Source organism: Melospiza melodia, chromosome Z, assembly GCF_035770615.1.
Source record: "Melospiza melodia melodia isolate bMelMel2 chromosome Z, bMelMel2.pri, whole genome shotgun sequence".
Taxonomy (NCBI): domain Eukaryota; kingdom Metazoa; phylum Chordata; class Aves; order Passeriformes; family Passerellidae; genus Melospiza; species Melospiza melodia.
In genome coordinates this window covers 45416201-45442139 of record NC_086226.1, presented here as the reverse complement: position 1 = coordinate 45442139, position 25939 = coordinate 45416201, and the positions used below count along the sequence as shown (strand labels likewise).

The 25939-nt window shown below is 37.3% G+C and overlaps 1 protein-coding gene across 10 annotated transcripts in view; it reads right to left on the bottom strand.

Annotated features, from left to right (window-relative positions):
• Positions 1-287: 287 nt before the first annotated feature.
• Positions 288-25939, bottom strand: part of JAK2 (Janus kinase 2) — an 87398-nt gene continuing 61746 nt past the window's right edge. For all 10 annotated transcript variants that reach the window (XM_063181109.1, XM_063181105.1, XM_063181106.1 and 7 more), the window contains 12 exons: positions 24755-24842; positions 22659-22786; positions 21760-21898; positions 20335-20486; positions 19141-19291; positions 18742-18878; positions 17371-17560; positions 16737-16861; positions 11155-11327; positions 10138-10255; positions 6627-6740; positions 288-4504 (listed from right to left, as the gene is read on the bottom strand). In XM_063181109.1, coding sequence (XP_063037179.1) covers positions 4397-4504; positions 6627-6740; positions 10138-10255; positions 11155-11327; positions 16737-16861; positions 17371-17560; positions 18742-18878; positions 19141-19291; positions 20335-20486; positions 21760-21898; positions 22659-22786; positions 24755-24842 — 1623 coding nt within the window. In that variant the 3' untranslated portion in view covers positions 288-4396. The remainder of the gene's footprint in view (positions 4505-6626; positions 6741-10137; positions 10256-11154; positions 11328-16736; positions 16862-17370; positions 17561-18741; positions 18879-19140; positions 19292-20334; positions 20487-21759; positions 21899-22658; positions 22787-24754; positions 24843-25939) is intronic.

Sequence of the window (25939 nt, the reverse complement as noted above, 5' to 3'; positions counted from 1 at the left end):
TTTAAATACTGAGAACAAAAGGAAGTGTTTCTTCATCCCAAATTAATTTTCTCAGTAAAAATCTTCATTAAAAAATAGATTAAAAGCCCTCAGTAGGTAGCACCTTTACTTTGGTACATCTAAGTTTCTTCCAGTAGATAAATGCTTAATATGGCTATTCTAGGAAGGTTGGAAAGTTGTATGTGCTGTATTCTACCTCATCAAATGAAACGGCTGCCTTCAGCAGTGATTTAAATACCAGTAACAAATTTTAGTGTGCAAAAGAAAATGTTGGCAGGCATGTGTCATCCATTGTATTCAGTTTTTATTTTATTTTCACAATCCAAATGCAAAAAGAAACACACAGTTAAGTTTCAGGTATGGATACACAGTTTTCTAAAAATATCCCTTTCATGTTCTCTTGACTAAACCATGTGTTCAAATGTTTACATTTCAATCATAAGTGGCAGGTATCTTTTCCTCCCTGCTCCCTACCACCAAGGGACTTTTTCTACTTTAATATAAAGTACTGTAAACCTCTTATTAAAAAAGAAAATTTCAGAACAAAACTTCTTAGTCAAACATCTGTTCAGAATTGTTTTCTGGCATGGCACAACATTATTAGTTTATTTTGGTATAGTAATGATTGAAATTTTTTCAGCCAGGTTAGGTGTCTGTGAATATTTCAGACTTAAGGCAGGCAATACACAGTTTAGAAATATATTACCACATATTTGTCACGATATGGCATTTTCAGTAGAAAAATCTATCAGTTTTTCATAATTCATTGTGCATTTCACATTTCAGAAAGCTTCTCCCATGCTGAACATCATCCTTCTTCCTTTAGTCTTGTTCTTCTATACCTCTGCTTGTGCTCTCAGAACTCTCAAACACCTAGAGGTGTTTGTGATCCTACCTTCCTGAAAAGCTTGCTTTCTTTACACAAGAATTACATTTCTTCCTACTTAATACAGTGACATCTTTTCCCATACATTTCAGGGCAGCTGGTCAACATCTTAACTAAATGCAACAATTAAAAATTTAATTTTGGGAAAAAAATATAATTCTTACATATACTTTCACAGTTGTATTCATCAGCACATTTAACAACCATTATCTCAGCTATGGAAGCTTTTAACCAGTACTAGGACTTGACAAGAACATGTGTTTCTTTTCCTGAAAATTCATTTCTCCTCTGGCTTACTACATGACTGTTGCAAGTTTGTGGAATACTGTGTGGAATATATTTAAAAACTAACTTTGAAACTTAACATATTTATACTGATAGACAACAAATCAATACTACACAACACAATACTTGATTGCAGAGATTCTATAAGATACATTGTGCACTTATTAAAAAATTCTTTCACTTCCAATGTAAGTGCAAAGCAGTAGTTAATATTTTAATTCTACACTGCAGTAGCAGTCATGTATACATAAACCAGCACTTTTTCTATCAACAAAATCAAACAGCATGTTGGGTAGCATAATGATTACACTAATGTATTACAAATGCAATGCCAACTGAAGACATTTTCTAAAACAGAGTACTTAGTCTATTAATACAAATGCCATGTAAAAATATGACATTATCAATGCTACTGTAGATCTGAGAGTTTTCAAAATAAAAAATACAGTGTTTTTTGGTGGTGTTGTTGTTTTGTTGGGTTTTTTTAAAGGTTACACAATTGGCAGTAGCAAATTCAGCAAAATCACTACATTCACATCCTCAACAGCTTTTTGAGAAAGCCATCAGGTCTGCTCTGGGACCTAAATATTGACACTGCACATACATCTCTATAGACTATACATCTCCCAAGTCCTAAGCACTACTTGGTCCTATTCTCCCAGCTAAGAACATTAATCCTAAATGCTCAAGCCCTTGGCACAGGCCTCTGGTTGTTAAAAAAGACTGTCTCTGGCCAACAGCACACAGTTACACTGCAGTGTAAAGATACGGCTTTCTCTCAAAATTATATAGTACTAAAGTAAAAAAAAAAAAACACAAAAAACCAGAACAAAACCCAGATCAAAACAAAAACACTCCACAAGACACTTAAAAATAATCCTTGAATTCACCACTACATTTAAGCAATCAAATAGACTATGTAAATAGTCAAACTGTAGTAGAACAAGAAAAAGACCTTTAATTCACTTGAAAAATTAGCAGACTGGAAGATTTCTTCATTGCATTACACAAACTTCCCTGAGATTTTTACATAAATTATGTTTCGTCTACTATGTATTTGAAACCAGTGAGCTACTGAGTGTCATACACTGCAAATGTTACATAATTCCTGCATATGTTATTCAGCTAAAATGCTGTCTTGATACTTTAAAGCTTTATCTCCTTTTTTACAAAAATACACATACACAGAACTGAGACTACAAATGCAAAGACATCGTTTGCACAAAATTTCAAATCCTCAAAGCAATGTATAGAAATTGAGAAAACATGTTAAGTTGAACATAGCACTTCAAAGTTCTTTGCAGCTTAAAAACTGACTGTGAAATTGTTTTGAAAAATCATCTATGCAAATGCTTGGTGGCAAGAACACTAACAGAAATAGTTTTAAATGCAATAGGCAGAGAGAAAGTTGATGCTGCTCTCCATATTTAGCACTCTCTTATACTATAAAATAGTAATTTTGAGGGAGTGACTGTGGGAGAGAAACATCACAGTGGTACAAAATACTGCTATACTGGCACTTTATTACACCGAGTAAGGATGTTTTCATTTTGTTTTGTTTTTTTTTAGTTTTTTTTAAAAGCTGAGGTTCTTCAATTTCTGATAAGATGGATGTAGTTCACCACAAATATTAAGGAGGCTCCACAGTGAAAGTAACCTCTGTTTCACTAACTCACTGCCACAAATTTTAAAAACTAACACTTCATTTTAAATATAAATCTGGATGTCAGGTCAGTTTGCCAAGCTGTATATCCCCTTAACTGAACTTCTCTCAGCAGAAGTCCAAAAAGAACCAGCATTATACTTTGCAAACAATAATGCTTAAGTAAAAACAAACAAACAAACAAACAAGATTATTTGAACTAAAAATAAACAAACCCTGCAATTATACTGCTTTGACATATGAGATTATCCCCAAGTTTTTTGCCTCAAGGCAAAACCGAAGCATTCTCTTCTCCAAAATTTTTTGTTGCTTATTTCAAAAGCTGAATTATACAGCATTCAGGTAGCTCTGATCTCCTTCCAGTTCTCAGTAACTGGAATCCTGTCCTTGCCCTATGGTGAGTGTGAGCAATTGCACTTGTAACTCCTTCCAAACAGTCTCATGTTGGGTATTTCCACAGAAATAAATACACTTGGGCCACTTCAATATAGAACAGGCTTGATGTGGTTGTGACTGGCCATATCAGATACTGAGTTGTAAGTATTCTTTTTCTGTGCTGGAAGGAAGATATTTAGATGATCATCTTAACAGCAAAGTGAGGAATTGAGAAAGTGAGAGCCTTTTTTAGATTTTTAATCCTGCTTTGAAAGTTTCAATTCATTCACTTATGACTCCATGAAAATTACAAGGATGGAAAGAAAAAAAAGAGCAGCATTTAAAAGCAGTATACTTAGCTTTTCCTTATTTACATTGAAGACACTGCCTTGTGTAAAATGAATTCCCTTCTATGTGTTATCACTGTATCTTCAGTACTATAAAGGCAATCTAATATTCATCAAGGGAGGAGTAAGAATAAAAGGATACCATCTTTGCTTTTTCATTTTTAAATTAAAATTTTTGCATGGATTAGTAAGTTGTCTGTCTCTCCCAGTAAAGCGCAATTTGCTCCCTGTCCCTCAAAATACTTACAGCACATCACACAGCTACATCTCTTTGGATATACTGCTGGCTGATAACTGATTCAGACAGGCACAGCAAACCACTACTGCTTTGTTACACAGAGAAGCCAGTTCTGCATCAACAATGAAAAAATCATGAAACTGTATTAACAGACAAAAGTCTTTGTGCAACACACAAAACAGGGTGCCTAGTCACTATTTCTCAGTGTAAAAGTATTTCTAGAAGTCTTTTCTGGGCATCTCTACTTCAACAAAGAAATACATTGTTTTTTTATCTATTAGTTTTGTCACATTTTAAGTCACCTCTTTTTTGTACTGCCAAGTAAGGCAAATAATGGTGTTGCTAAATGACCATCCACTTTTAAATTTAGAAAAATAATTTCTTTCCCTATTGAAATTTCAACATGTTCTCATAGTAACAAATATATCCTGATAAAAAAGGCCTAGCAGGATTCTCAGTATGCAGATTGAAATAGGGTATTTGCCACACAGATTTTACTTCCAGCAAGGATAAGATGTGTGCACATGTACATATGTCAAATATACCCAGCTGACCAAGTACATTTTGTTCTGCATTCCAACTCATCCTCTGAAGGAGTATTTTCATCCACCCATGTTTTCCCTTATATGATCCACTCGCTGAGCAAGATCCCGAAAGGTGGGGCGTTGGGCAACATTATTGTTCCAGCATTCTTTCATGATAGCGTAAATCTGGAGAAGAAAAAAAAAGGTAGTAGGTAAATGGATACCATACATATTTACTTGAAACTGGACTAAAGAACATCCAGCTTAACTTTATGCTTCCAAACAACAGCTGCAGAAGAGTGTACCTGAACTCTTGCCCAGTGACAGCAAGAACCTAGGATAGATGGCTCTGCAAAAACTCTTATAATAAAAGACTATTTTTTAAAAGTTAGTATGAAAATTCATTCAGCTGCTTTTTGAAACTTTTACAAGACTTATGTTACTTTGATAAGTTTTTATATTTTTTCTTGCTCTTTTTTTTGAGAAGCTCAAAAATGCTTTAACATAACAAGCACCAGTATGACCAGAAATCAGATTTACAAAAACAGTAATTCTAAATAAGACTTCCCCTGAGAAGTTACCATATATTTCTCCAGAATTTGTATACTAAATTCTTAATTATTCTTCATATATAATCAGAAATAAGCAAAAAAAAAAAAAAAAGGTTACTGTGCAAACTGAACCAACATTGAAAGATATTTCTGCTACAGTAGTTACATGGCAACAGTTTTCTTTTTGCCCAAAGATGTACCAGATATTTCTCATACTTTCAACAGTTTTCCACATATTGCTTAAGAACAGTCTGTACAGCTACCAGGAAAAAAATTAGAAACTGTTCCTTATCTTTCAGCAGATTTGAAACACCTGCATTGACCAAGCTGCTTTAGAACCAAGTCTCAAGCAGCTTGTAAGCTGCAAGATGAGCTGCTGTAACCTACAGGTATCTGGAAGATTTATTATCTGTGATGACTGGCCTTCCAGGATCAAAAGGGGATGAATACGGCTTCTGACAGAGACATTTCCATCTTGCTTTGATAGCTAGAGAAATGTCAGACACTGAAACCTTTGCGTTAGTTAAAATACAGTTTCAGTAAAACAGATTTATTATCTTATACATATGACATTCAGGTTATCTACAAAAAGCCAAACCTTTCCAATTCAACAGTTGCTGTACTGGTACATAAAATGCAAGAAAGGTTCTTCAAAGACTTCTCTTTCTATTCTCTATACATTTATACCTCCCCAATGGCTTCCTGCCTCACTTGTACCATTCTTTTTCTCCTCTATTAGATCACTTGACCCTGATGTTTTCTCTTTCACCAGTTTTAACTGTATTATTTCTTGACTTATTGCCAAGTGTGCTTGACTTTAAAGGGATGCAGCAATTAATCTGAGCTGGCAATTACATATGTAAAAAACAACAACCCATAACTATTTTCCTTCCATTTTTTCACTACTGACTCACCTACACAGCCCAAAACCAGGTTAGTTTGACCGAACCAGGCTTTGTGCACCCTGCTCTGAAGAATAGAATACTAGAAGACTTAGGAGTGGTATGAAAGTATTTTTAAAAGCATCTGGTGTATAAATAAAACCAGAAGAACACTGAATTAATTTATGTGCTCTGAAGACAGCTCTACAGCTGTACTTTAGTATCTACAAAGAACATGAATAGAAACCTGAAGACTCTGAACATAGAAAATCTGATTCATGTACTTAACTGTGCCTACTGTCTGCAAGTTGAAAATGCTTGATGGTGAATAATATACATTATAAACAGGAGCCTTCCACACTTGAGAAGGGAACAGTAACAGAAAGGCAGTAATCAAGATAAGAAGCTCTTTACATCCTGGAATTAAATGTGAAAAACTTCAGGTGGATATTAAGATTTTTTTGCTGAATATTACATATTAAAAAAAAAATCCAAAGTTCACAGCTTTGAATGAGAATCTCTACATGGGACTTACAGAGAACAAGTTATATATACACTAATCTTGTTGCCTTCATACGTGTATCTTTTAGAAATAGAAGTGTGAGTGCCCAAGTACAGCAGTAAGTTACAGCAGTCCCACTTAATATATTCAGCAAGACTACAGTCTTGCTCCTGAGGGAATACAAGCTAAAGAATCAAAAAAAAAAAAAAAAAATTATACTCATCATGAAACTGATAAAATTACAGCACAGCCATTCCACTTGAATAAGTACTTTGGTGGTCCACGCAGAACAAAATGTAAGTTTTGCACTTGCAGGTACTCATGCTAACTGAGCACCCTTCACACTACAGTAACATTTTAACACAGTACATCACCTCATCAGGGCATCCATCTGGTCTCGGCAGTCGTCCATTATTCTTCAAAAGCTCTATCAAATGAAATACAATCATCTGCCCTTGTTTATCATTGCCAATCATGCGCATGAATTCCTGAAACAAAAGGCCAATTGTAATATATAATCTTTAGAGGAAAAAAGATGCTGCAATATTCTTACCAAGCAAAATTATTTAATAAGAATAATTTATATATATATTATATATAAATAAGAATGAATTGAATAGCACGTAACAATGATCAAATTATAAATTACATGTCTAGAGAATATATCTTTTGTGTGTGTAAAATTAAATAATGATATGGAATAGAATAAAATGGAATGATACATACACAATTTAAAGCACTAGGTGAAAAATCTTTAAAAATGTTGATCATCATCTGATGATTTGACTATCCTGGATAAAGAGAAGACTGAGGTTTTAAATTACTTCTAGGCTTGAGTCCTCAAAGGCAAGTGTTCCAGGCACACTGCCCAAGTAGAGAAAGGCAGATGGAGGGACTGAAAGAATGAAGACCCTAAGACCACTGTAGGAGAGGGTCATGCTCATGACCATCTAAGGAAACTGAATGTGCAGAAGTCTGTGGGACCTGATGAAATTTATTCAAGGGTCCTGAGGGAGTTGGCAGATGAAATTGTTAAGGTGAAGTTTGTGATGACTGGAAAGAGGGAAAGATAACCCTAATTTTTGAAAAGGGGAAAGTGAAAGACACAATGAACAACAAGCTAGTCAGTCTCACCTCTGCCAGGCAAGATCATGGAGCCAATTCTCCTGCACATCATGCTAAGGCATATGGAAAACAAAGAAGTGACTGGAAACAAACAACATGGCTTTACTAAGGGCACAAATTTTTTTCCTGAGAAATCTAGTAACCTTCTAAGATGGAGCTAACTAGACTTATACAAGCTTTGGCACTGTCCCACATGACATCCTTGCCTCTAAATGGGAGAGACATGGGTTTGAGGGATGGGTGCCTCCGTGGATAAAGACCTGGCTGGAAGGCTGCACCCAGAGCTGTGGTCAATGGCTCACTGTCCACGGGGAGAGCAGAGATGGGTGGTGTCCCTGAGGCTCAGCACCAGGGCCCAAACTGCTCAACATCTCTGCAGGGGACGTGGACAGTGGGACCGAGGGCACCCTCAGACGTTCCCTGGCCGCGGCCTGCGGGGCAGCCACGTCCTGCAGGGAAGGGCCCCATCCTGAGGGACCCGGGCAGGCTGGAGAGCTGGGCCCATGCAAACCTCATGATGTTCAGCAAGGAGAAGCAAAAGGTTCTGCACGTGGGCCACGGCAATCCTGGACACACCTGCGGGCTGGGAGGGATGTGATTGAAAGCAGCCCTGTGGAGAAGGACTTGGGGGTGATGTTTGGTGAAAAACTCAATGTGACCCAGCCATGGGCACTGGCAGCCCAGAAAAGCCACACGTGTCCTGGGCTGCATCCAGAGCAGGGTGGGCAGCAGGGCAGGGAGGGGATTCTGCCCCTCTGCCCTGCTGAGACCCCACCTGCAGGGCTGCATCAGCTCTGGGCTCCCAGCACAGGAGGAACATGGACCTGTTGGAGCGAGTACAGAGAAGGGCATGAGGCTGATAAGAGAACTGGAGCATTTCCTCATGAGGACAGACTGAGGAAGTCGTGTCTGTTCTGCCTGGAGAAGAGAAAGTTGTGTGGAGACCTCACAGCAACTTCCAGGATCTGAAGGGGGCCTGCAGCAAAGGTGGAGAGCGACTCTTTGTAAGTAACTGCAGTGATAGGACAAGGAGTAATGGGTACAAACTGAAAGGAGAGAAACAAAGGTAATTAGGAAGAAATTCTTTTACTGTAAGGATGGTGAGACACTGGAAGAGGTTGCCCAGAGAAGCTGTGGCTGCCCCATCCCTGGGGGGGTTCAAAGCTGGGCTGAGGGCTCTGAGTAACTTCATCTAGTGGGAGGTGTCTCTGCCCATGGCAGGGAGGACTGGGGCGAGATGATCTTTAATGTCCCTTCCAACACATAACATTCTGAGCTTTTGTGATTAATTAGTTTTAAAAGCATTAAACTCACAGCTGATTCTAAAGAGCTCTGTGGAACACTAAAAGAACTAATGCTTTGAAAAATGCTAAATAGAAAACAGATATTGTCATGCTGATGTATAAAAAATGGTTAGCAGGACTAATCAGTAACGACACAGCAGAAAAATTAGTATAATTAAAGCCAGAAAAAATGGCTTAGATAAACCTTGCTCTCCAAAAAACCAAAATAACCCAAAAAGCAGATTAAAACCTCACTCAGACTGCCAGACATCCAAAGTAAATGAGGATGTAGTATTAACTGAAATAAATTTCTAAGCACAACATAAAGGACTTTTTATTTTTCCTCCAATGCTTCAAAATTTCTTTAATGATCCTTGACATGAAAGTGTGAAACACCCATTGGCTGAATGTGTAAATGGTCAGGTTTTGAAAACAATATAAAAGTATAAAGACTACAAGAGTTGAACAGACCACTTTGGTTAAATTTACCAAATTACCTTTTCTTGATGCATACCAATAGAATAACCAACCTGATGAAGTGGTGAATGCACATGTAGAATTGATTCATTGAAAGAATAGTCCACTTGTGCTCCTAACTTACTCTATCACTTTTCATTTCACAATCCTTCTGAAGAACTCTAGGGGTCTTTATTTATGATCTTATGCTGGAAGAGCTGTCCTGAGTTCTTCCTTGAAACCTCTGATAGCTCATTGTATGGAATTACTGAGAGGTCTACTGAGGCCAGTGCTGAGGTATCCTCCAAATGCATTTCTGCCTATCATCACAATTCGGTTCTCAAAACCAGATTTGCCAGGACTGACAGTTCTGGCCAAGGGTGAGGCCAGCTACAGTAAATACAGAATCCTGAACTCTCCTCTGTTATGCCCATGGTTACTGCTAGGTAAAAATAAGATCATGTATCTTATTTTCAATTGGAGGATAATAGTATCTTTCTTCACCCACTGTTAATTTCACTTCAGACACCTGTCAGCAGTCTGCAAAAGGCCACTCCTTTTTTTTCTTGAACTTTGCTAACTTACTAACTTGGGTTCTGCTAACATAAAATACCTTAAGTTCCTTATGTAAGTTAACTTAATTTCTATATATGTGTTTAGCTCAGCTTTAAATTTGGAACAGCATTAAAAATAAAGGTCATGCAATGGACTGGTTTCAGCTGGATAACTCTCCACAAAGGATCAGAAAGAACAACCTATAACAAGAGATTTTAAAATATTTTTCAAACAGAAGTTACAGAATGAATAAGATATGCACAGACTATGAAGTAATTTTCAGATCTTCTTTCTTTCTTATGGCTTGATACCAGTTACCTTTTAGTTACTGCTTCAGACTGGATGCTGTCTCAAACACTAAGGTATCTCCAGAAAAGGATCAGTAAACATTAACCTATTGAGGTACACGACAGTCTAGGAAATTGAAATAAACAAATTCTCTGAGATTCATTAACTATATACTTACAGCTGGTGGGCTTTTGCTTTTGTCAATATAGGTGAAGAGTTCATACAAGACCACACCAAAGCTCCACACATCTGAGGCCACAGAAAATTTGCTTTCTGTCAGAGATTCTGGAGCGTACCTGCAACACACAGTACAAGGAAAATTGCTGTCTGCAACATGTGCCATTTTGATTTTGAAAACATTTGTTTTAGTAAGACAGATTTCTTTTTCATGAGTAAGTGTTCTTTATTCATTGATATTAGCATGTTCTCATTTCCTTTTTGTACCTTCAATTACTAACTACTCCTTTAATAATAGTTAATTGGTTTTGAAAACCAAATCCACCTTAAACAAACACAGTTGGTGATAACTATAACCAAGTTTGATTTTTTTTCCAACAAGGTTGTAGATATATTTCTTATTTGTAGTGCAAGTAGATAGGAATTTGATGTGATTAGACCTGCAAAGAAAGACAATTACAGCCTTCCATCACTTTCAGTGAACTGTGTTGCAGATACTTTTGGAACTAAACTGTACTTCTCCAATAACACCAACTAAGATGCCATTTTGTATAATTTATTCTTTAGGTAAACAGTGCCTGAGTCAGAATTAAAATACAGACTAAAACTGCATGTATGGAATGGCATTTTCTCTTGGGGTGTATCCAACTGATCTCAGCTGGAAGACATGAATGACCAGTTTCTAAGGAACTAGAATACCTAAAAACTTGAAAGAATCCAGGAAAATGGGCCCTTTTAGACTTCCTTTATATCGGAATATGTTTTCTGTTGGATGCTATTTCCTTTAAATATGTATTTTTTTTATTTTTATTTTGGGTGTTCTCCTGGGTTTTTAAAAAATATGTTGAAAAGTTCTAGATGCCACTCTGTGAAGCGAAATATCATGCAAGTGACTTTCACAATGCTGGAAAACTGACGCAGAGCTTGCAAGTAAGAATTCCACAACATGCAAAATGAATTGGCTGAAGGGTAAAAACTGAAAACATGCCATGATTTCACATACCAAAAGAAGACTTACCAAAATATAGGACTTTCACCAGGTTCTTTCACTTTGTAGTATTCTTTGTCTTGTGGCAAAACTTTTGTCAATCCAAAATCTCCAATTTTAACTCTGTTCTCATTCTCCACCAAGATATTTCTTGTTGCTAAATCTCGGTGAACATATCTTTTTGTTCCTAGATACTCCATGCCCTAGGTGTAGAGGTTACAAACAGAACAGGAAAAGAGTTATTTTTACCACTACATAGCTGCACTTTCCCTAAGGGGATGAATTAACCTCAAAGTTAAAACCAAAACCAGGTTTGTCTTCTCTGAGTCCAAGCTCAGTGAATTCCATTTAACAGGAGGGAGACAGACTAATCACCTGTCAGATCCAAGTACTTTTTTGATTATGTAGCTGGATAAATGCTACTACTCCTTTCTGTGCCCAAATGCAGTTGGCTGGCGATATGTAGAAGGAAAAAATTTGGGCTAAGCTACACAATCCAAAGCACATGAGAAGACTGTCCAACATACCCATTTCATTTAGCTTTTTTCTTCATTTTCTGCATCTGCTTTCCTGAATGCTTTCATGAAATTTTGTATTATGATTCCTTGAATTTGACTATTATTCACTGTATTCCCAACAGTGTGCTTTGTATCTCTTTCGTATGGACAATTATTCACCAGTACAGTTCTGCTTATTGTTACATTCCCAGAGATTGCCGTAACAAAGCATTGGTCTGAAGGCATGTTGTCTTTTGCTGCTGATGATCCCTTCTTACCCATGCACTTAGTTACTTTCACTAACAGTGAAATTTGGAAAAAGCCAGCGTGTGTAGTGGCATTACTAAAACAAGAAGGTCTTGCTAAGACAGGAATAAATGGAGGACTGAAAGTGATGCTGCACAATGTCAAGAGATACCCAACTCATACATGAAAGTACTCACCAAGCAAGTTGTCAGTTTCATAGTTTTGTAAGAAAGCATATCACCCTTTCAACACAGCGGGAAAGTTAAATTACACAAATAGCATTGGTGATCTCAAAAGTTCTGAAAAGCAATGTTATTACTAGTCATGCCAAAAGGCTTATTTCCTTCTCTTATTTTTTTTTCTTAATGCCAGAAACCTCAGAGTTTGGCTACAAAGTACAATCTTTCTCTCAGATTCTAGTACCTCCCAGTACCATTGGGTGGCATTGCTGTTCTCTCACAGCTCGTTCCAAAACGGTTCAAAAATGCCCTATTCCTCATTGCCAGCTTGTTCACTGCCATAAATACCAAACCTCACTTCAAAGTGAGGGCTCTATCTTATTGGTACAACTAGCCTATGAAAATGCTACAGCTTTTTCTTACGACAATGTACTATTCTGAAAACAGCCCTGAAGTTTGATGACAGTAACTTTTCTGTTAGCCTGGAAAACACATAAGACAGATCTTTAACTGAAATCATGCAAATTCTCAGTAGATATCACAATCCTGTGGCTCTAGTCTAACAACAGAGTTTAAATGTGATTTAAAATGTTTCTGTCTTTAAAACTGGTTCACCAGCAAGGACACCTGAAACACTTCAAACATTAAGAGAAGGAAAACCCTTTCCCAGTATAGTAGCAAGGAACCAAAACACAATAAACAACCAAACACATTCATCTTAACCCTCAGGTAAATGGGTGTGCCTTCATTTCTCTCATACACTTCAGAGGAAAACAGCAAGGCAGAGGTTGAAAGGTTTTTGATGAAAAGCCCCCAGGATTACAGACTGACAGAAATGCACAGCAGAAAGATGAGATGTGAGACGCTGAAAAAGCAAACATTGCAAGAAAAGCAAAACCAGCTGAAAAGTGTAACACGATCAGCTAAACAAAGAAAAAGCATTCAGATTCCATTTTCACAATATCAGGTACTCACTAATTATATTGTTTTGGAGAAACAGAATGCCACACATTAGAGAAATCTTAAAGCAATTGATATAACCTCTACTTTGCAGATTGTACAGCAAAAACACTCCAAAGCAAGGCACATACACTGTAATTCTTAGATTTCACTTTTCTTAGAAGCGAAAACGTTTCTTTAAGAGCAAGCTCTATTCTATACAGATTTCCTACATTTTCATACATTGTCCCCATGTAATTATCAAAGCTGGATGTTTTCCTGCTTTAGTATCTGCAGGATGCATATTTTATCTCCCTTTCTCTTGGCTGGTGCTTGGTACTTAGGAAAGAATAATCTCATCTGCTATTTCAATTTCTCACCATCCTGAAGACTTGTAATATTTTCAAAGTTCTTTCATGTATGTATATGTACACACACACTAAGGTCTTTTTTCTTTGTAGTTTCTGAATACAGTTCCTTTCCCAAAGATTTCTACCACATTTGCACAGCACTCAAGGGTAAAAATCCACCTTCCAGTCCTCCCAATGGACACCTCAGACCAGGGTCCTGAGACATGTTGCCACTGTTATTTCATCAAGCTTTGAATGAAAACCTGAGGACTTCTACATGCTTTGCAGCTTCTTATGAGAGTGCACAAGGCCAGCACCTTGAGGTCACAGCAGGCTGAGATGGAGACAGAATATAACAGCTGACTGTCTGCAGCCTTTGTGTACTCAAAAATCCATGTTGCGTCTTACTTCCATGAAAGATTTGGTCACCACCCTCATAGATGGTGCTGAGTTTTAAGATTATTCCAGGTCTCTGCTTGAACAAAGATTGTTTATAATGACTCACCAGCATAAAAATGTAATTTTGTTGCAGAAGTAATAGTGAGAAAATTTCTTAGGCCTGTTACCGGAGAATGACTTCTTGTTTTGGAGACACAGATCAGAGAGCTCTTCAGCCCTCTGAAGTGGGTGGTCACCTGTTCAATCCTTTCTCTCTCCAAAGACACTTGCCATAGACTTGCTAACTTTTTTTGTTTTTCTACATTCCGCACTGCTTGCCCATGAATGAGCTTCACCCAGAGACCACCCACATTGTTGTGCTTGAGTGAAGCACATGAATAGATGAGATAAGCTGTTAAGGGTGCAGCATTCCTCCTACATGCAAGAGGTTCAGCAGCTAAAAAGTTAGTCCAGTTTCAAGCAGGGAACCAGCAAGCTCTTTTCACCATGAGAAAGTTTGAATGTCAGGATGTGGTCTTGGCTCTGGCAGAGATTCTCCCCTGATTGTCAGACCTTTTCTGTAGATATAGCAGAAGCTAAGTCTTAGGATCTTAAGGTGGCAGGGCACAATTACCAGACATAAGAATATTTGCGGACAACATACTCTAATAAACACCCTCATCCATCATAGTGTGATGAGGAAGTTGACAGAAGATCTCGCCAAGCCACTCTCCATCATCTGTCATCAGTCCAGGCTCACTGGGGACGTCCCAGATGACTGAAAGGTGGCCAGTGTGACACCCATCCACAAAAAGGGCCAGAAGAAGGATCTGGGAAACAAAAAGGGCCAAAAGACGGATCTGGGAAACTACAGGGCAGTCAGCCTCAGCTCAGTGATTGGCAAGATTATGGAACAGATCATCTTGAGTGCCATCACACAGCACCTATGGGATGGCCAAGGGCTCAGACCCAGCCAGCATGGATTTAGGAGGGGCAGGTCCTGCCTGGCCAACCTGATCTCCTTTTATGACCAGGTGACCTGCCTGGTGGATGCACGAAAGGCTGTGGATGTTGTCTGCCTGGATTTCAGCGAGGCCTTTGACACTGTCTCCCACAGCACACTCCTGGAAAAGCTGGCAGCCCATGGCTTGGACAGGAGCACTCTGTGCTGGGTTCAGAACTGGCTGGATGGCTGGGCCCAGAGGGTACTGGTGAATGAATGTGCCATATCCAGCGGGTGGCTGGTCACCAGTGCTGTCCCCCAGGGATTTGTGTTGGGCCCAGTCCTGTTTAATTCCTTGACTGATGATCTGGATGAGGGGATCGAATATAACCTCAGTAAATTCATGGACAACCCAGGTAGGGTGGGAGTGTTGATCAGCTGGAGTATAGTGGGCTCTGCTGGAGGACCTGGACAGGCTGGATCAAAGGGCTGAATCCAGCAGTATGAGGTTCAGCAAGACCAAGTGCCAGGTCTTGCACTTTGGCTACAACAGCCTCAGGCAGAGCTCCAGGCTGGAGACAGAGTGGCTGGGCAGTGGTCAGGCAGAAAGGAACCTGGGGATACTGACTGACAGCAGCTGAGCGTGAGCCAGCAGTGCCCAGGTGGCCAAGAAGGGCAATGGCATCCTGGCCTGTGCCAGCAATGGTGTGGCCAGCAGGAGCAGGGCAGGGATTGACCCCCTGTACTCAGCACTGGTGAGGCTGCACCTCAAATCCTGTGTCCAGTTCCTGGCCCCTCAATTTAGGAAGGACATTGAGGTGCTGGAGCATGTCCAGAGAAGGGCAATGAAGCTGGTGAAGGTTCTGGAGCACAAGTTCCTGTGAGGAGTAGCTGAGGGAGCTGAGGTTGTTTAGCCTGAACAATAGGAGGCTCGGTGGGGACTTCATCCCTCTCTACAGCTCCCTAAAAGGAGGCTCTAGCCAGATGAGCGTTAGGCTCTTTTCCCCAGGCAAGCAGCAATAGGATCAGAGGACACAACGGCAGCAGGGTGGGGTTTGGTTGGACATTTAGAAGAAATAGTTTACAGAAAGGATAATTGGGAATTGGAATGAGCTGTTCAGGAGGATAATTGGGAATTGGAATGGGCTGTGGGGGAGTTACTGTCCATGAAAATGTTTAAGGAAAGACTGCATGTGGCACTCAGTGCCATGGCCTGAATGGCTGCGTTCATTCATAGGTTGGACTCAATGATCTCAAATGTCATTTCCAGCCTAGTTGGTTCTGTGATTATGTGATCCTATGTAACCTACTGCTTCCATGTCTTTGACATAGGTATTGAGAAAAGAAATTTAAAAATATTTCTGGTACATGCCTTGAGGGGGTGTGGTTATATTTTTTGTCTCTCTCACCCTCACTCCCATTTATTTTTCTTTTCTCAAATTTCTAAATATGCAATGAAATCTCAGGTCTCTCTAGTTTCTAATATCTAAAACATAATTACAGAATAAAAATAGGGAAGGTATAAGCCCTCTTTTTAAGGAAAATGAGATCACAAGAAAGATCAGATGTTTGTACCACTTTTCAGGATTTTATGAATTAGGTTTGGTACCAAACAATTTATTACAGGTTTGGGTACTTATAAGGCCTCTAGTTCTGCATACAGAAGTCATGTATCTTTGCTCTTACAGTTTAAAGTAAATTGTTTAAACATACACATGTTGTTATGCTGTTTTTATAGCTGAATGTCAAATTTCTGAAAATTCCATTATAGAATGTTTTGCCTGAGTGAGTGTATTAACTCCTACAATACTTTATGTCAGGTCACCTTAGGGAGAAAAGTGAATATATTTTGCCTCAGTCAGCAGATAGACCAGTCTCAGCATCCTGTGTTAAGATACCCAGAAGTTTTTTCAGGTCTTGATTACATTGCTACTTTTTCTGAGGGTTATGTGGTGCTAGCAGCCCAATCACATTATAGAAGATACACCAAAATAACCAGTTATTGTTGGTTTGAGACAAATGGGATGGAAAAAGGAGAAAAAACTTCATTGAAATATATATATAATTCGAAATGTCCTACCTTGCATATCTGAGATGCATACAGCAAAAGCTTCTTGTGGTCCAGCCTCTCCTTGTGTTTCTGCAGATAATCTCGTAAACTTCCATATGGTAAGTATTCCATAATTAATCTTAGATTCCTCCGTCCTTTTAGAGCAATAACAAAAAGTAAAAATGTAATTTTTTCTGTAATTTTCCAAAGACAAGTTTTTTAACAGAAGCGTTTTAATTCCTCTATCAGTAGCCATAATATAAAATGGACTTAATACAAAAATACTAATTTATGATCTATACATCACTATGCAATGTTTCATATACTAATTAACTGCATTTCTTCAAAAAAATGCCACTTATTGAAACTCAACAACAATGTGGATATGCTTGGAAAATTAATATATCACTAATCAACATCATCTCATCAATACTTCAGCTACTATTGCTAAGGCAAAGTAGAAGTCTGTATGTCTGTGTTGTCAAGATGAAACTCAGAATGGTAAGATCAGCTTGTTACCAATGTTATCATCTTTCAAAAAACTTCCTTTGTTTTGTACTCTCTCAGTCCTGGCAAATTTATAACAAATGAGTGACTGTCATAAACACTTACCTCTCTGAACTTCTCAGTATGTATATTTAGGTGTATTCAGTATAGCACATACCTGCACTGTAGCATACTCCTTTGTATTTAACGATGTTATCATGCTGCAGTGATTTAAGTATTTCAATTTCTCTTTCAAAATCCCGAAGATGCTCTTCTGTGCTATGTTGCAGCTTTTTCACAGCAACCACCTCCCCAGTATTATCCTGCAGCGGGTCATACCGACACATCTCAACACTGCCAAAATTTCCCTAGGTCACAAATGGAAACACTTGGAAATTAAAAACAAGTCCACATCGTTCGCTCTTTGTGTTTCCTAGAGAACATGTTTGCTCATGTAGAGTGTAGTCTTTGTTCAGTGCTCACAGTACTAAGCATTAAGGTTATGTGATTAATTATTTAAGTGAAAGGCCACAAAACTTCCCTGAGAGGAAAAGTGCAGGACTGAGGGTAACAGTTGAAAAGAAATATATTCCATGAAAGGAAGCAAACAGAACAAGAAATGAGGACAAGGAAAGAGGGTGATATCCATCCATTTTCTCTCCTTTCGCAAATTTCCACTTCCACTGGACTAATAGTTTTCCTGCACTTGCATAAATGCCTTTGTCTTGGTTCTTAATTCTGCTCTTTTTCATTTTGGCTCCTCTCCGATTTGTTTCAATGTTCAGGTTTGTCTCTTTCTTCATTTATATTGTCTTTTGTCTTCCTTTATGCAGCCATCACCTACCACTCTGCTGTTCTCCCTATGCTATGCTATCACAGTGAACAACTATCTGCAAACAGAAGTACTTCTGCTACTTCATTTTCAGGCTGCTTCTGTACTCAAAGCCAAAAGAATACTGGTAAAAACCAAATAAAACAGCAAAGAACCATTCTAGAAAAATACTGCCAGCTGCACTTGGTCATCTGTCTAGGTCTGCTTTCACACAGCCAGGCTGCAATGACTTGCAAACTAATAACCAAATGCTGATTTCTAAGACCAAAACTTCAAGGCCTACATGTATCTTGGAGACATATATCTTCCTTTTGAATTTAGAGGCTGTATATTCAGATTTCTCAGAATATGCATGCAAAAAAACACTAATCCCACTAGTTCTGCACAAGAATGCTCCAGAGTGTTGTTAACTGAATATCTAGTGCATGTGGGTATCCATCTATCTATCCATCTATCATTTATGTCAGGCAGCTCTGCATTACTTAAAAGTACTTAGCCTTTTGGTGTGACTATTCATTGTGGAGGTTAGCTAATTTTCTTCTAAGAATACTGTGAAAGTGAAAAAAAGAGCTAGAAGGAACTGCACGTGTTGCTCAGATATGACTGAAATTATTAACTTTTAAAACAGAAATTTCACTGCAAATAATGGGGTCATCAAAGGTTAACTGAAAACCATAGTTATTTTCTAAAGTATTACAGAATTTTGAAACATCTCACCTTGCCAAGTTGCTGTAAAAACTTAAGATGTCTTTCTTCAAATTGTGTTGGGTCCCGATCTTCAAAAGCGCCAGAAAATCCAAGTGCTCCAATTCTCATATTTGGCAACATATCACTTTCTGTCAATAGCTCATAATCTGAGAGGTAGAAGGAAGAAGGGAAGAAAGGGAACAGAAGGCACAGAGTAGTGAACAAGAAAGGGAAGAACCTTATTACAGTCATGGCCTGTTCGACTTTTGTTAGGCATACTTCAAGCTCAGTAGCATATTGACAGCCACCTTTATTTCTATGCAGTAATTTGCAGTCAAATACAATGATGTATTGCAAAAAACATACTAAAAAGAACGTGAACCAATAGGAAACAGGAGTCTTTTTGATCCTATTATATCGCAAACTCACCTGGAGTGAACAAACTGTTCAAATCACGTATAATTGCTCTAAAAGAAGGCCTGAAATCTGGCTCATAATCCATGCAGTTGTTTATGAGGTTTGCCAGTTCTGTCCAGTTGGGGGCAGGAAGCTGGTGCCTATCTTCATAAAACTGTAGTTTCTGGAATTAAACAGGTAAGTCATTTTGCATTTTACAACCATGAAGAGTTGCAGAAGCCTTAACATTCTCCTAAGAGTAGCCAAAAATTACAGCTCTAAACCTAGACTTGCTATCTCACCAAATGTCCATCCCACCAATTTTAATCTAAGGCAAAGCTAGTATAATTTAGAGTGATCAGTTCAGAAATTTCCAGCCAATTACTGGTAGAAGACAAGATGATAGAGAAAGATGAGAAAAGTAGTGTCTCCTTTATTGGCACTTTCATAAATCCTCAGCTGGGTTCATAAATCCTCAGCTGGGTAGGTCCAGCAGAAAATTCTACTGACCTGTGAACTGGCTGCACTGACAGTTGTGAAAAGCTTTGTAAGCATTATGGAAGAATGTAGGGCAACTTCTGAAATACTTAGGTATCTATAAGTTAGGTCTAGGTAAACCTTGGAGATTATTGTAAGAGCTGATTAAAATACCTGAGAAATCAAATCAGGCTTTATGGGAAGGTTACAGTACCTTTACAAAAGTAATTCTACTAGTACATTTGTGGCATAGTGAAGTATTCTTTTTGCTTCCAACTAAAGAAGCAAATACATATGAATTAGTTTTTTAATGGAATATGTTTCTCCTCCATCTCCTGCCCCTACCTGAGATAAAAGTTAACATTACTCATTTAGCTAAAATAGTAGAATTGTTGCAACACACGAAGTACTGCTGTATTTAAGATGTCCAATTACAAGAATGCTAATTAAAATCCATGCACACTGTTATGAGTACTTTTCTGTTTAAAGTGATACACACTGCTGCAACAAAGCAACAAAAATATGAACTAGATAATACTGACAATTCTTTGTCCCCCTAAAAATCAAAATAAACAACATAAAAACAAACTTCAAATCATCTCTTCTGGTTATTACCTACAAGCAAATATGTATTTTTCCTGCAGTGGTCATAGGCCACACCCCTTTACACGCTGATATGGTTACAAAGCAGATGTTCTAAATTAGAAGTGTTCAAAGAACTTCTATGACTGCAGACCCAGTAATACTTACTCTTGAAGAATCTAGTGCACTCAGGGGTTTGTCTCCTCCACTGCAGATTTCCCACAAAGTGGTACCAAAACTCCATTTGTCTGTAGCTAGGCTCAGTTGTTTGGGATTCTCAATACATTCAGGAGGAACCCAGGGTATTCTCTCAAGAAGAACTGTGCAATCACACAAAGGAAACTTGTTAAGATAAACTAATACCATAAAATTCCCTAATATATTTGATTTGGCAAAAATTGCTTTAAAACAGACGGGTATTTCATTGCAATGTATTAATAATATTTTTCCAAGTATTTGTTCCCACAAAGAAAATCAAATTATGGAATGTGGAAAAAAATTAAAATAATGTTTGTGAATCAAAGAGGAGGTCCATTCGTTTTACCGTAAAATAAGCCTAAAAGTATAAAATTGCCTTAATATAATTTCCATGTTATATTTGTTCTGTAATTTCTCTATTTTCCCCATCTTACCAAGACTCAACAGCTATCACAAAGAACTAAGACATCAAAGAATAAAAAATACTTTGCTAGTGGTTGGCATATTATGGCACAGCAAAAGGCGCCATGAAAAGGAATATTACACTATGTGATTTTTAAGCTAATGCTACTGACTGTAGTAACAAGTTAAAACATGGGATTGTACTGATTTGGATTAAGAGGTCCTTAAAATGAGATCTCATAAGAATAATGTAAGCTTCATATTAAAACAGGGAGAATTTAAATAGTTTACTGGCAAATAATGACACTGCATTATGTATAAGCTGTTAGATACATTACTTCTTTAGACATCGATAAAAAGTACCAAGTAAGAAGTGTTTTCATTAAAAAGAAAGACCATAAAAGGAATAGTAAGGTTACTTCACTTCCATTAGCATAGCAACCTAGCACACATTTTCCATTTAGTTAATTTTGCTGTTTGTAAAGCACTGGAACAGTCTTAAGAGTGGATGATAACCCAGTATTTTTAACATCATCAAACAGCTCTAGGTAGTCACTAAGAAATGCACTGAAGATGATTTTTAACTGCCAGTCAGCATTTTCAAAAGTGCATTTGGTTTCAGTTCTGAAAGTTCTTGATCAATTACAAGACACTAAGTTCAGCAGCTATCTGTAAATGTAAGAGACTATACTATGTATTTACAATATAATGTAACAATAGTACTACCAATGAAACAGGGTTGAAAATGAGAACAGCAGAGAAAAAAGCCCACACAATGGAGAACTGTGGCCTTATTTCCTGTAGCTGTTTGCTAATTTAAAAGGTACACTCAAAACTGCTTGGCCAAGACTGTAGCGATAATTATAAAATGACACACAGATCAAGGAACTTACTATGACAAAATTAGATTAGATGGTGGTCAAAAAAACCCCACCCTTAAACTTATTTTTCAAGTCAGAAGCATTGAACAAGAAAGTTGATGCAAAGACTTACTGTCTCTTGGTAAAACTGTAATACTGATGCCAGGGTCACTTAGCTTTATAAATGGGAGGTTTCCAGACTTCCTGTCCTCCTCTCTGATAAGCAAGATATTTTTTGCACAGACATTCCCATGAACAAGGCCTTTGTCCTCCTATAAACAGAAATCCATCTTTTACAAACTGACCAAAAGTCTTACTGTTGAAGAGATATTTAAAAACAAATACTGTACAGCATGAGGGAAACATCAGCAATTAAAATAATGATCACAGATTAAGCTGATCAAACTCCAGGTACACCACCAATTTCTCTCAAACTTACAGTTTTCAGCCAATTTTTGTTATTTGCCTAAAGTCTGAAACAATTTGACTTTTTTGAACTCAGAAGAATGCTCATCTATCCATTTAATATAAGAATATTTAAATCCTGTTAAAGAAAAGACTTATCTAGTCACATATCCTGTCTTGAATAATGGCCTTTATATTTAACTGGAACGACTGTAAGGTTGAGACCTAATGCCCAAGAAGAATGCAGTAGCAAGTGAACAGTACAGTGTTTTCCCCTCCCAGTGGTTAAGTATTAATACTACCAGGAAATAGTTTATGTTCAACATCGTGAGCTGAGGTGGGAAGCCCAGAAAGGACTGATTTGTGGGGAGGGTGGGGGGAAAGCAGTACTGCAAATGTGTTTATATTTCATGCTAAAACATTAAGCATTAAAAAAGAATGGACATTCAACTACACTTTTTTCAAGATACAAAGTCTGTCTCTGGATATCTACTAAATAGCTGGTATATAGCCAATCCATTATCAAAACCACCCAGAGTTTTAAGAATTCAGGTAACAGCTCAGCCTTTCTACACACATTAGTCAGAATCACTTGAATTCTGCAATTAACAAAACTGAACCACTTACCAGAAAATGCATGGCTAATGCCAACTGTTTGGCTACTTCCAGCTTCCACAAAATATTGATAATATTTTTGTTCTTTTTCAAGTATGTGTCCAAGGATCCAAATTTTACATATTCTTGTACAAGGATGTCTGATTCATAATGATAAAAAGAGTAACAATTAAATTCAACAACAAATAATAAAATTTCAGGACAGATTAATGACTTTAGTAGTACTCTTGATACCTTGTTGGTGATCTAACTACAAATTTCAAGTTCTGTGGTATCTGAGTACTACCAAGAATACTCTATGTTCTTTATACTTTTTCAGAGTGTGGAAGTTCACCTAATTTCTTCTTACTAGATTTAATCTTTTAGGGTTAATAATTTAGATTTAATCTTTTACAGATTAGTTTAAAATCCAGTGAGCATCTTTCCACCCTCACCTGAAAGGCACAAGAATGTAACTGTTGATGAAGCATAGTAGTGTATAGCACTATCAATGTGGTGAGCTGAATAACATTCAAGTCATTCACTTCATAGTTGTTTACTATCTATATTCTTACTGGAAAATGCAATGCTTTATTGACAAAAGATGCTTTGCTTGAAAACAGACAAGTATTTGCCCTAAAATTGTGCATATGTGTATGACATATGCCTTCATGCAGCCATCTAGCGAATTACTCCAGAAACAAGAACTGCCATCTTCATCATTTTCAACACAGTAATTTCAAGTCACATGACTGAATCCTTGCCCTCAGCTGCAAGATGTTCACATTGAAGCTACCAGTATTATTTGACTGTAACAAAAAAACCCAGATTTTTTTAACAAATTCATTTTAGAGACAGCAAATACTTTTTTTTTTGCAATTATGTGAAACAATTTTTATCGAATTTGTACATCAAGTGTGTAAACCACTGAATCAATAACAGCCTTAAAATGTAGTAAGTCTCTTGCCTTCAGAAACAGAATCACTCCTACAGGACAGCTACGATCTAAAGGTGAAATGTGTAAATAAATGTATGAAATATACCTCTTGCTTTTCAATTATAAACTTGATCTACCTGAAATTTTATATATCATCCCTGTGTGTTGTAAAATGAATAAAATACAAAAAACCCCATGTGGTTGTCTTGGCCAAACATAAGGCTGTGCCTTTTCCAGCATTCTATGAGAGGTAATTTCTGATTACAGAGGTAAATTCTGATTACTGAATCCACCGTCTGTTTTGGAAATTCTTTCTCCCTAATGAAGGTAACCACCTATATAATACGCCCATACAATTATAAAATGCTTCCTTTCATACAAATTTATAATCACAGAAAAAAAAAGGGTTTTGAGCAAACTGACATCTCAGCCCAAAGACTGAATGAAGAAGAAAAAAATGTCAAAGTGAGATCCAGCAGTCATATTTGAAGTCACATTAGCATATGGCAACCATCCAAACTTAACATTTCATTTCAAGATGGTATAAATGTATTTCAGGTATTCTTAAAAGAATCTTATTGATACACAGTCACAAAGCTGTAAGCTAAACTGGAAAGACATTAAACTTTTGCAGACAACGCAAACATTTTATTGCTGCTACAATTTCGTAGTGTGTTTGCTGAATTACCAGGACCTCATATTTTTCAGAACGGGATCTCTAAACCAAACTTCCAAAGTTATATTTGTTTTCATAAAGTCAGCACAGGTGGAAAAGGGTGGCAATGTCTGTTTCTAATCATAATAAATGAAGATTTTTCTGGATAGCACAGTACCTCCCTTTCTAGCTAACCACAGCTGATGCAATGTAAGGATGCAATTTTTCTGGCACTTCAAAAGCTCATTCCAGAGGCACAGCAAAACTCAGACAGAACAGACATGACTGAGTCATCTACAGAGGTTACTATTCACACTGACTGTACTTTAAACAATTTTCCCTTTTCTTTTTTTTTACTATTAACTAGCTCTCAGATACCACGGCTAATACTGCAGCAGCATGAGCATGTATTAGCTGTCCAGCTGGTCTTGAACTTCTGCTGTTTTGATGGTTTTTCTCTGGTTTTATCCAAAAACAATGTCAAACTCTAGTAGAGACTTATAAAAATTGGTAAAAAAAGAATTAATTTCTACTCACTCTCTTCTCCACAAACACAGACTCCATAATTTAGCACCAAGTGTTTGTAAGAAAGCTGGCTCATCATACTTGCTGCTTCAAAAAAGGACTTTTTGGAAGGAGAGGGAGAGATTGAGAAAGAAAATACATCAGTAAAAACAAAGCCCCGAAGTTCTAATAAATTTACTAAAACAATTTTTTCAAAACATTTCAACTATCTCTTTGCAAAGACCCTATGTAACATATTTTATATTGTTGTTGGTTTGTGTTTGGCAACTGTTTCTTTTTTGGTTGGTTTTTGTTTCAGTGTTTTTGTCGTGGAGGTTTTTTCCTAATTTTCTTTTTCTAAATAACTGGCGGTATACATTCCAGATAGGTTAAAAACCTCTTTCTCTCTGCCGGCAAGTGTATCTCAACATTTTTAAAATAATCTTTTCTTTTTTTTCAGTGTCAATTACCTAGGTAAATTGAAGGCAAATTTATCATACACTATTCACTTTCTAATTTATTCTGCGATATGCACTGTTCAGTTTCCAATTTATTTCTTTGTAGCACATTATTAAGTTAAAACACAAAAATTGTTATGTAATTCATCCACTACAGCAAGACCTTCTCCAACTTTTTCACGAAAGTTTCAAATACTTTTATTGCTTTCTTTATTTTTTTTATTCTGTTCAGTGGCATCTCCACCTACACTTGCTTGTGTACTGGTTACTCACCCAACAAAGTGAAGTGAAAATGAGAACATTTTCCTTCAGGTGACTATATTTATATCCTCTGAACTTTTAGTAAGTGATTCATACTTTAAAATATAAATTTATTACCTATGTTATCAAAAGGAGTTTTATAAAGTTACATTACTATAATAAACATTACTACATCTTGTGAAATTCAGTTCTCACATACAGAGCCTTGGGCTTGATTACACTACCAGTTTATTAGTTTGCACACAAAAGCATTTCAGGTCTGCTAAAAGCACCACTCAAAAAGTGAGAGGGCTCAGTAATTATGGGTGAATCCATGTATGCCAAGTTTTTCTCATGCATAAATACTTCTGATTACTTGATTTTATTGGAAAATCTGAAGACACTCTATCCAGAGGAAGTTTTTTCCATAAATGGTCCCTTGTCTGTAAATAATGAATTTACTGGTTAAGACTATCCTGTGGCCATACCACCCCTCCTCTGGTACTTTAATTGTATAAAT